The 12,102-nt window shown below is 48.6% G+C and overlaps 1 protein-coding gene across 2 annotated transcripts; it reads left to right on the forward strand.

Moving 5' to 3' along the window:
* Nucleotides 1–103: 103 nt before the first annotated feature.
* On the forward strand, nt 104–9,789 carry LOC113956517 (V-set and immunoglobulin domain-containing protein 4-like). 2 transcript variants are annotated; one of them, XM_027663198.1, is made up of 9 exons: nt 104–263; nt 1,215–1,571; nt 2,179–2,460; nt 3,327–3,395; nt 4,057–4,134; nt 4,441–4,515; nt 5,243–5,356; nt 6,550–6,571; nt 7,706–9,789. In XM_027663198.1, exons 1-9 carry the CDS (start codon nt 209–211, stop codon nt 7,893–7,895), a joined length of 1,242 nt encoding a protein of 413 aa, XP_027518999.1. In that variant the 5' UTR covers nt 104–208; the 3' UTR covers nt 7,896–9,789. The 2 variants fall into 2 exon arrangements, with proteins under 2 accessions (XP_027518999.1, XP_027518998.1); XM_027663197.1 differs by lacking the exons at nt 3,327–3,395; nt 4,057–4,134.
* The last annotated feature ends 2,313 nt before the right edge of the window (nt 9,790–12,102 follow it).

A 12,102-nucleotide genomic window follows, 5' to 3' on the forward strand; every position in this document is an offset into this window, starting at 1 on the left:
CCCTTAGGGCTTCCGCTATCTGCCCACACCTCTGACAGTGGGCACTGAGACACTTCTTTTCTGAAAAAGAGGAAGGAAAAAACACCAGCCGTTGTCCTGGGCATTTGTGACAGAGTGAGCAAGGGCAGGGAAGTGCTCCTGATTTACTCCAGCTTGGGGAGTGCAGGTCAGTCCAGCTGGAGAAGGGAGTGGCTGCAGCCTGGAAAGGATGGGAATGCTGCTACGAGCAGCCGTGCTCCTGAGTTCCCTTCTCCTCTGCAGTGGTGAGTCTTGGCACAGGTCCCCTGCCCAGGGCAGCCTCTGCCCTACACTGGCGTGTCTGCTTATGCTTGTCGGGGATGGCTCTCTTTTGGGAAGAGAAATATGGTAAAAAGGCCAAGCCTGCATGCTGCTGGCTCAAGGTTCAGGTGTTTCAGATCCAGTGGCAGCGAAGTGCAGCAGTGCATGAGGCCATGGAAACCCTGCCAATGGACTGAGAGCACAGAGATCCCATACATGTTGTGGTGGTTATTTTATGCAACACGAAGGGTCTGATCAGCACTTGTGTTCTCATGAAAGGGGAGGTTTGGAAACCAGCAGAAAAGGGTAAAGAAGTGTCTATGGAAGCTTAGATTCAGCCTTTAGAGTGACAGAAATGTATTGGAATAAAGGCAGTGGTCCTCATATTTACAGGAAAATTTAAAGAGTTTTAGACTTCTTTGCCCCATGGTTTAAGTTACTAACATTCGGTTTAGGCTGAGAGAGCACTGTCTTCCAGAAAAACAAATGAGTAGTAAAGTTCACAAAAACAGGGCTTTGCTATTCCTTGGAAGCCCAAAGGGTGACATCTGGAGCAGACATTGGCTGAGACCAGGGAGCTGCAACTTGGGCTTAAGACAGACTCCTTGCCTCAAGCCGAGTCCTCTAGTGCTGTGCTCTGCCCAGGGGCAGTGGTGGCAGGTAAGCACCAGACAGAGCAGGAGAGCCAAGCTGCACATGTGGCAGGAGTCAGTGCCCCTGGCCATCAACTGCCTCCTGTCCCTCTGCCTCATACCACGCTTTTGGTTAACCCACCCCTGAGCAGACCATGCCTCATCATACACACTGACCGCTGTGCTTCTCATCAAGTGGATTCTCCTTTGCCAATGCTCTCACCAGCCACAGCTTCACCACTTGGGAGCTGTTTCACCCTGGCTGCTTTGTGGCTTATTTTTCTTCCTGCTTTCTTTTTGCAGCATTTTTGGACCTGAGTGGCCCCAGTGAGATCAAAGCTGTATGGAAGGGATCTATCACTCTGCCATGTGCCTATGTCCCTGTGGAGGACCCTGTGCAGCAAACCCTCACCTGGTCTGTGGTACATGACCAGAGTTCAGGCACCATCTTTCGGAGAGATGGCTCTGGGGACCATGTGCTCCTGTCTGAGTACAGGGACAGGGTCAGTGTCCCGAAGGACACCCCAGGGAACGTGTCTCTTGTCATCCTGAACCTGGAGGTCTCTGACAGGGGAACCTACACTTGCCAGGTCACCTGGAGAGCCAGCAACAACAGCCTGATAGCAAAGGAGATCGTGACAAAAATGGAGGTTGTTAGAGGTAAACCCAAGAAGGAGGCTGTGTGGGAGGGGAAGGCTTGGCTTGGGAAGGCTTTTGGGAATTGGGTAGAGCAGGCAGGCAGAGTGACCACATACTTCCACACAAAACCTTTTTACTGGGGAGTGTCAGGCTCCAGCAAGAAGCAGCAAATAGGTCAGGGAGTGAAATTCTACCCAAGACAAAGCAGCCTGTAATTTGGGGAGGATCTGTGGTTCCTCACTTATCAGTTTGTCCCTGGGTCTAGCTGTATCTAATGGTTCAGTCTTTTCCAGGAGCATGCACTGGCAGGGAAGTCCCTGGGATACAGTATGGCTGTTCTTTGGCTAAATTTCACCAGCACATGCTTAACCTCCCTCTGTCTGGGCAGAGGTGGTTTACAGAGGCACAAAGACAGCATCAGTCCAAGAGAACAGGACCCCATGTGTAGTGCCATGGGTGGCACAGCTGATGTAGGCACAGCTGAACTCAGCCTTTGCAGGGAGGTGATGCGAGAACCACTTCACCCTGAGAAGGCACTGACGGCCAGAGCGAGAACTGCCGTGGTGGAGGGACCTTCCCCACCACAGCCAGGGCAGCGTGACCTGGGCCTCTCTGCTCTGTCTTCCAGTGGCAGCCACCAAGCCCATCATCAGGGCCGGCGAGCTGGGGCTGACGGTCCCGGCCGGAGCCAGTACCAGCCTGACGTGCGAGGCCAGCGGGTCCCCCCCCATCAGCTACCGCTGGTTCCGCAGCACCCCGGGGGGGAAAGTCCTGCTCCGGAGCAGCGGGGCCGAGCTGGCGTGGGACAGCCTGCGGCCCTCCGACAGCGGGACGTATTTCTGCGAGGCAGCAAACAGGGCTGGGGCCGGAGTGGCCCAGCAGAGTGACCCCGTGCAGCTGACAGTGACAGGTGAGTGCCCAGAGCCACAGCGCAGAACATCTGGGGCCCTTCAGCAGGGCAAAGGAACTTCCCTGCCCTGAAAGAAGGAAGCGCCAAACACCTTTAGTACTCCTTGTCGCTGGCTCCAGCTTGTGTCCTTCTTTATTTCCTGTATTCGATTTCCTCCTCCTCTTTGAGGAACTGCTCTTTCCTTATGCAAAAGAGGGTTTGCATTTCAAGCACTTACTGATTCCTCTGTGGGTTTTTTGAAGTTCTCGCTGCCTCTGTAATGCTGCCCACTGCAGTTCAGCAAATTTAGACAAGGAGTCAGGAGGAACAAGTGAGTGGCAATTCAGTGGGGGAACAAACTAAACTGGCCTTTGCCGGACAGGCAGACGTGCCGCACTTCACACACGCCATGATCTGACTCGTCCAGGCTCCGCACAACGGTGCAGGATAGGGTGGACTCGATGGCCTCGGGGGTCTTTTTCAACCTAAACAATTCCATGATGGATGCGTGGTGGGAAACTTACAGCTCTCCTTGGCTGGTAAGTCGACCAGCAGAGCTGTGAAGCCCACGATGGCACAGCCAAGCACAAGTACCACACACTGGCCTGTGAAAGAGGCAAAGCTTCCTGAGCTCCCAGGCGACGAAGCTCTGCCTGAAACACCGTGGTGGTTTTCACAGCAGTCGCACATTGGAGCAAACAGCACGGGAACAGGGATGAATGCTGGCCACGCTGGCTGACACTGCTGTCAGGGCATCCCCCTGCTGTCCACTGCATGGGGCTGGTTCCTCCTGCTCCTGTCCTGCCTGTGGAGAGATCTGTATCACACCAGCATCACCATCATGGTCAAACCCCTGTGTAAGCCTCTCCCTCCCCTTCACCTTGCAGATCTGCCTACAACAACAGCGGCCTTGTGGAGGGATGTGGGAACCCCAGGGGGACACCACCTAACCACAGGTCAGGGTGAGAGCGGTGACAGCTGATGGCAAGGAATGGGTGTTGGGAAAGGGTGTGGCACCAACAGTTGGCAGTGGGTTTTATTGCTGGCAAACGGACTCTTGACAGTATTGAACTTTAGTCCTTATGCCTCAGTTTTTAATCCTGATGTTTCTGAAGGTGGAACATCTTCCTTCCTTCAGTCTCCAGCCTGCAGAGGGCTGTTCACTTGCTTGTAGGGAGGTTGGGTCTCTGTAGGGGAGACTACCTGTCCTAGTGCTGCTGGAAATGCCATTTCCTAACTTGAAGAGTGTACGGGATATTCTGGGTTCAGTTCTTTTCTAAAGGGCTTTTTTTGCTTGTTTTTTGAATGGAAGCACTGAGGGTAGGCAGAGCTGGTGCTTCCAGTGGCAGACACAAGGGATGCAAAAGCTGCTTCAGACCTGACTGACAACATGTTCCTAACCAAGCACAGCAGTTCTGAAGGAGGGCTGGTGATTTCCAGTTTAGTTTTGTGGGATGTGGGAATTCAGGCCTGGGCTAGAGTAGGTCTGCTTGTGGACTCTTTCTGTGCTTGGGTTATGTTTCATTTGGACTTATGCCCAAGCAATCACATGGGGGCTGTGGAAACTGGCATTGGTGACTCAGGGAAGATGCTGACAGGTGTTGACTGTTCTTGCAGAAAAAAACCAAACAGAGCTGGTGTTCAGAGGTACCTCAGGAATCTCCTGGACTCCATGGGGCTCCATCACTACTACAGGTCTGTGTGTACAGACATACAAATATATATCCACACCTAGTGTGTGTATGTATGTAGTTTGTGTATAGATAGTATATATAGTATATATACACTCTATATAGTATCTCTTCAGTGTATACTACATATACTCTCTCTATAATATAGTGTATCCATAGCACTCATTTCTGTAGTTTGCCTATTTTCACTGCCTTGTAAAGGGGATGGAGGCATCCTCTTCTGATCCCGCAGCTCTAATCTCAGGTCTCCTGGTGCTAAAATGAGGGTTGGAAATGCACTGTTAGCCTTTCTCCCCTGTTTGTTTTGCAGATCCGCCCATAACAGTGACTGCAGTGACTTCCAAGAGTGGTGGGGGATATCCAGAGAGGAATTATACAACTCAGGGTAAGTGAGAGCAAAACCAAGCTGAAAAGAAGATTAGGGACCCAAAACAGATGCTCTGTAGTCAGCAACTTCAGCATCAAAATTTGTGTTCTGCCTTTCAGCTGGCTGCAAATTGTATTAACAGCTGTTCTCAAGGAATCTAGATGATTCATGTTGACTCTTTGAAAGACTCTGAATGTTTTTAGGGGGGGATGAAAGAAAAAAACGCTCATAGGTGGGGCACACAGAGTTGTTCCTGTGTTCCTGAGCAGCTGGTCTGTTTTTATCTTTGAGTGTCCAAGCTGGAATAGCAGAAAAGCCTCAGTGTGCACCTCAAGCAGATCTCCTGCACGTTCACCAGGTTTGCAGCGTTGTGACAGGTTTAAACACTTTCCAGATACAACTGAGCAGCACCCTTGAAAGGAAAGCTGAGAGCCTTGTTTCACGACGTGCAGTGCAATAATTCTGCCCTGCTCGCCCCCCTGGTGCCTCAGCATTAGGAGATGGGTGCTGTGTGTCTGGCCATGGTCCCTCGGCGAGGGTACACACAGTGCTGGGTCACACAGGGCACAGCCCAGAGCCACGGGAGGCAGGGGCTGTGGGGACGGGCCGTGCAGGGACACAGCCCTGTGTGCCAGGCAGGGCTGGCTGCTGCTGTCCTCAGGGACAGGGTCAGTGTCACCTAACTGCTGCTGCTGTCACTCAGGAGGGCTCCTCTGCCTGAAAGTCCTCTGCTGTGTTGCTTTAGATTTCCAGAGGACCGGCCTGTCCCTGTACCTGGTCCTCCTGATTGCTGTGGTGTGCGGTGCTGTGGTTTTCCTTGTCATCTCTTTTATCATTTGCATTAGAAAGCCCAAAGATGGTGAGTAGAATGTTCTGGAAAACCCGAATGTTTTGTGCATGTCTAGCATGGTTTTACCTTTGAGGGGTCTTGGGGGGCTAGGGCTGTGCTCACAGCCCCCAGCTGCAGCTCTGGCATCTGCATCGTACAGGCAGTGGATGACAACATGAGCGGATTGACATAGGTGGTGGAAGATCCAAAGAGGCAGAGAAGTCCCCACATTCAGAAGGGTTTGCCAGGCACTGGCTGCAGGGCTCAGGGCAGTAGTTGTCCTGGTGCTCCCGAGTGGTTTCCCCCATCCCAGCCTGGCTCTGCCCCAGGCCCCCCCCGCAGTGCATGGCTGCTCTGCCACAGTGACTGGGGGTGGCTGTTTCTCGCTGCTCCTCACAGACATCCCACAGCTCAGACTTGCCTGCTCAGCCAAGCTCATCATTCCAAACCTTTAAAGTCTCTGGCAATGGGTGTGTCCCAACCCACTGCCTCGAAATGCCTTTGGCACCAGCTGCTCTTCAATAATTCCCGCAGTTGATGTCCAGAGGAAAGAGGTCACTGTTCATTCTTTCTATTCCAGATTAATTTGTTTCCTCTCTGGCCTTCAGACACAGGATGTATTCACTGAATGTCTCTGTCTCTCCTGCACTGCCACCAGAAATGCCCCCAGCCAAATGTTCCTTGGAGCCCCCTCCTCAGCAGCTGTGTTCGGCTGTGTGCAGAGAGCACACGGGGGCTTTGGGGTTTTAGATCCCACAGACTTAATTTTCTCCCTGTCCTTTTGTTTCTTGAATGACTTTTCTATTACTCCATGCTACCAACTAATAATTGTCAAATATTCCTTTTGCTTTTTTTTCTTATTTTTACTTTTTTTTTTTTTTTTTAAGGAATCAGAATAACCTCTTTCAAAACTGTCCTTTATTGAATGTCTAATGAACAGGGAAACTGGGGGGAACTGGGAACTTCTAGTTTCTAAACTCAGCTTTACCTTTGACCTTGGGCTAGTTATTTTGGCCCAGTTGTGCAACAGCTGGGATATAGGTTGTTTTCATTTTCTTGGACTGATTCCTGAAAATTAGTCATCACCCACCTGACATGACCTCCAAAGTTGTTATTTTTATTCTGTCTTAGGAGGTAATTTTCTTATATCAAGAAGATAAATGTAGATTTTTTTAAGAATGTGAATGCAAATTATTGACACAAATTTGATTATTCTTTTCCAGCTCAAGTCTATGACATAAAATTGTGAGTATAACTCTTTATCTGACACACTGATGAATCGGGGGGGGAGGGGGGCTGTATCAGAGTAGAAATAAAAAGCACTGCTATTAGCTGACAGAATGAAAAGCCCCTTAAGCAGCCAGGGTGAAGAGGTTCCACTCACATAGGATGGCCTGCAGGCTTTCCACAGCAACATAGAATGTCGGAAGAAAGATCTTTTTGTTAGCAATATCAGAATTGTAAAAGCGAGCAAGAGCTATTTATTAACTCCTCAGTCCAACGAGGGCTACTGAAGATGATTGCCAAGGATAAATTCCCAGTGCTTTTTCAAAAGCAAAGAACAGGAACTAGAGAGCAGAGGCTCCTAATGCACTACTTATAACCCAATTTATCCCCAAAATATCCTTGCCTAACTTGCCTCTTCTTAACCATATCTGTGGCAGGAAGTTATGGCTATTTCTAAATTTGGGGTTCACATCCTGATCTACTTGTAACCTGTGGGAGTTATACTGAAAAGCCTGATAATCCAGTCAAAACACACAAGGAGAACCACTTCCCTAGGTATAAATTAAAGTGCTGCTAACTTCAGTGCCACAGTGGGATGTGCCAGCAACGTCTGCCCCGGTGCTGGGCTTCCCCAGCAGTGTGTAAGGCAGCAGTTTAAGTAACAGCTGAACCCTGAGCAACTCAACAAATGCTGTGATGGTATTTCTCCTCAGACGATTTATCTTCATTTTAAAAATATTAGATATCATAAGCCACACGGTGGATGTGGGCTGCTTTCAGTTCTCATTTTACTATTCCTCCAACACTTTTTATAATTATATAGATATATGTATACTTTTCTTGCAAAGAGCAGCTGTCTGGTTATGGCATTCCAAGAAATAGTGGTAACCCTTGCATTGCTTACACACCTTTTGCTGCCTCTCTCTGGAAACTCCTTCTGGTTGGAAGCAATGCTGCTACAGTGCCCAAGGTTCTCCTGCCCCCTGAAAGCAAAGGACAAAATTCTCTCCTTGAGAATACTGCCATAATCCAATGGCTCAGGTTTACATGGGTTTGAGTCAGATCACATTATTGCTCAAAATCCTGATGGCTTGGGAGATGCTTTGTCTACTCTGGCTGCTATTCTTCTTTCATATTGCATTTTGATTTCAGCCATAACTCGAGAGCAGCAGCCTCTTCAAAGCATGAAAGCACAGAGCACTATGAGGAACCCATCTCCTTCACTGAAAACAACTATGTGATGGAGCCCATGGAAAACAAAAGCACTAAAGTAAATAAGAACACGTCTGACTGTGCTGGAAACACCCAGGAACATGAGTATGAAGTAGGGGACACTTCCTGAGAGACAGCAGTGCTCTGCAGGTACCAGTCCTGAAGAGCACCTTCACTCAGGCAAAATTTATCTTTCTTTTACCTTTGCCTCTGAAAAATAGGTTGGACAAGCAGTGCTTGTCCTTCCTTCACAATCCCTGCAGTGAAAATGCACACCTCTTCAGGAACTTCAGTTACAGACTGCTGTATAGAACTTCTGATTTTGCTTTCCTTGGTTACCTTTCATCAGGTCTGCCCAAGAAACCCTTTGAAAGTTGGGGAATGCAGGTCCCAGGCTGGGAGCACTGTGCTAAACTTACTGCTTTATATGGCCAAAAGGACCAGCATTCCTAGTCTTCGTGTGGTGGGAGCAGAGCCAGCACCAAGGGCTGCTCATCATCCCCATCCCTGGGGGTGAGCAGGGCAGGATGTAGCTGGCCCGGGAATTGATGGTTCTTCTCCTGCCCACACAATGCTGCACAGGTGGTAGAATGTCCTTTTCATGCAAGAGAGCCCTTAGAGAAACACTGAAAGGCAGATTAAAGCTAGGAGAAAACCAGGAACCTGCCACACCAGGAGCAGCAGTGCAAGAAGTTGGAATGCTCCTGCTCAGCCTCTGTGCTGCCCTCGATCTCCCTCCACAGCACTGAAGTACAGACACACTGGCCATAGCTTTGGACAGTTCTGATGCTGCAACCAAGCACATTCTTTCTGAGCTCACCTTCTCTGGTCTCTCTTTAAATGCATGTTTGATATTTGGAAGAAATTAGATACTTTTCCGTGAGTTTGGGATTGGATTGTTTACACATGCCTCACATATTTTGATGTGCGTAATTCTGCACAACCAGCTCATCTTTAAATGCCAGCAAGCACTCACAGTTCCTCAGTAGATACTCAGGAAGCCCTTTTCCCCCACCTTAAAGGGCCTGAAGGGTAAGTTATGAATAATTTCTACTGCCCTGAGTAAATCTATAATGTGGGTACTGCAGTTCTGGAAGAACCTTTTTATAATGAACAGGGCAATCTTGTGTCCTATTAAAAGTCATGTGGACATGTGTAAAACAGAAGGAGTAATGTGAGGGGAACACTGGTGACAGAGGCACAGGATGAGTGGAGCCCCAGATGTGCTGCTTACACTTGGGACCTGCACCTGCAGGTCTCTGTGAGCATTGGTTGAAAACTCACCAGCATTCCAAGAGAGCATGAGGTGCTAATGGAAAGGCATTCCAGTCAAAAACCAGCATTGCAATACTGTAAAACCCACCATGGAATGCTGCCACCTTATGTATGCATATTGGTCTCATCTTGGAGCAGCTTAGCAGAGCAAGAAAAGTTACTGAAAAAGATTATAAAGGATAATTATTAGCACAAAACCACAGCTATGCAAATGCAGTCCTTTGATCAGCTTGGAAAAAAGAGAAAAAGGAACAAATGAGCAAAGTGTGCTCATGGTGACCAGTGCCAAGAAGGTGAAGGAGATGTTTGGCTACAGCTTCTCTGAAAAGGATGCAGAAATAAGTGCAGATTGTCTGGTAGCACTTTTAAAAGGCAAGGAAAAGTACTTCTTTTATGCAACACAGAAATAAGTGTGGAACACGGTGCTGCTTGCTCTGGGCTGAGAGACCCAGAGGTCCAATGGAAAATTAGAGAAAGGAATGATATAAAAGTTCATCAAAATGCACTCACTGCCAGAAATGCTTTCCAGGCACTTATCAGTGACCTTGTACTTTCTCCCTGCATTTCTTGCACCACAAGTTTTATTTCTCTTTGTTCAGAATGTACTTAAAAATCAAGTCTTGGGAAACCTTGATTTCCAAACAGAAAAAGAGAAACACACAGCCACTGGTGTCATGGAGAAAACTGCCAGCATGTATCTGCAGCTTACTGTAGATGTGGAGAAGCAAATGCAAATCATTAAACTTCAGGACTGCAAAGTTTGCAGATTTTGTTAAACTTATCTTTGTTTTGCCTGTAAAGGTGGTGGGAGAGGGGTTGGTGTGTGTGTGAGCATCTGTATGTGTCCAGGAATGATGCTCCCAGGAGTGTGGAGGTCCCTCTGCAGAGGAATTCCAGAGAATCTGCTGGAGTTTGGGCTATGTTCTCCATGTTGTGTCATGTGAGGTTTGTAGCCTGCAGTCAGCCACAGTTCAAGGAATGGGAGAGTTGCTGATAAGTCCAGTGTAAGGTTCTGAGCTAATGAAATGGAATGTTTGGGGTGTGAAAGCAAATGAGTTCTGTTATGGAGAGCGTAAAAAGCCTGAGGAGACTGGCAGTCATTCTCAGCAGGAAGGTGAGTAGGAGAAGAAAACTGTTGCAATAGTATTGCAAGGTACAGAATTTTCAGTGAAAGGGTTTTCCAAAAAACAGCAAAAAAATCACACCTGGGTCAGCATTAATGTGATGGTAAATCAACAGTGTTGAAAGTCTCTGGTAAATTGTCTGGGTTTTCCTTAACTGGAGATGAGGCTGTAGGCTTTGGAACCCTGCAGTAATGTTTTCTTTCTTTTAAAAAAGGTTTTTAAAATAGGTGTGAGTGTGTGTTTGGGCATGTGTTAGGTCAGAGGAGGTGGGAAGGGTATGTAGCTGGTGCTAGAGCACAGCACACCCATCTGAGCTCAACCTGACTGCAGGGACAGTCCCCCAAGCAGGGACACGGCTGTGGGCACCTGAAATGACCTGCAGTGTTCTTTGAGGTGTCATGACGTGGCCAGAGCTCCAACCTGAGGAGAAGGGAGCACTGAGGTAAGGTAGAGGTGTAGAGACAAAGGGCTTTCCCTGAGGGACTGGGTGGTCACGCTGTGGTCTGCACACATGGGGCACTCTCACCACTGACACTCCATGGGTGATGGCTGTCAGGAGTCCCACAGCTTGCCACAAAATCACTCCATTCCAGCTGCACTGCAAAGCCATGGGCAGTGCAGCCCCACCAACGTGGATAAACAGCAGCGAGAGCCAGCACCAGGAGCTGGTGATGTTAAATACAGCTGTTGTAGGGCACGCTCATGAAAGTGGAAAGAAATCCATGAGATATGGTCTCCATGTGTTTTGTGTCTGCATGCACTGTGGGATAGCTGGACAAGGTCCTGATCCTGATTTGGCCTGGGGTGTCCCTGGGCAGCACTTCAACAGCCAGAGGACGAGCTGAGGTCACAGCAGATCGTCCCAGACCAGCACTTGTGTTTACCAAAGCTAGAGCTCAGCCATGGAGCCCCAGGAGGAGGAGCTGGACAGCCTGCAAGGAGCCAGCATCACTACAGTGATGAGACTATCGAGAGAACCAGCAGCTGGTACATGTGGCAACTGCAGGTAAAGGCACATCTGAATTGCTCTGACAGCTGTGTGTGTGCAGCCCACCTGTGGCACCAGTAGGAAATGAGTACTCAAAGGACATCATATATATGGGTCCCTTTCTGGTGTCAGGAGGTGTTTACAAGGATTTGGCCAAGCTAATGGGTAACCCAGAACTGATGTCATTGACCTCGGAATTCCTAGGAAGGGAAGGGAATTTTTTCAGACAGAGTACTTGTACATCATGTTTCTGTCACGCAGGCCTTGAGGGGAAATGCTCATTTACACTAATTTCTGTTCCTTTAGGTAGAACAAGGTTATGTTTTCATGACTGACTGCCCAACTGCCTGGTGTGTGTGAGAGTTGTGGGGTGAATGGCTGGGGGTGCTCACACAATCAGCCTCTGTAGGACATCCAAAAAGTACTTAGTAAATCACAGTCTGTTGAGTCAGATCTGTGATTTGGCTATGGCTGGACCAAACAAAAATGTCTCAAGTAAAAATCTCTTCTTTTTTTGAGTGCATATGGTTCAAAAAGAGCACTTTCAGATCTTTCTTTTTAGTTACCTACTTTTGGTGATTTGCTCAAAGCCAGGTACTGAATTTCACCCCCTTGCATGCTAAGAATCTTATTTCATCACCGGCAAAATGGTAGCAAACTTCTCTAGCTTCTGGCAGACTTTGTCAGAACTTGAGAGTAAAATGCAGGCTCAGCAGAGCTGGTCCCTATGAGCAGGGTCTGAGGGCCCATCTGTGCTCAAGTTTGGGGACACAAGGACTTTACTGTGTCACCTCTAATTAGCCTGAGATGGACTAGCAAAAATTACAGAATAAAGAGTGCCTGAACTGTGATACTTGAAGAAATGATGCTTGGAAGAGTGTCCTGAACTCCTGTGTGTTGGGGTAAGGTGGATGCCTGGGGGACAGGGTGCCTTACCCGTGGCGCTGCGT

Source organism: Corapipo altera, unplaced genomic scaffold (genome assembly GCF_003945725.1).
Source record: "Corapipo altera isolate COAL_440 unplaced genomic scaffold, ASM394572v1 107b, whole genome shotgun sequence".
Taxonomy (NCBI): domain Eukaryota; kingdom Metazoa; phylum Chordata; class Aves; order Passeriformes; family Pipridae; genus Corapipo; species Corapipo altera.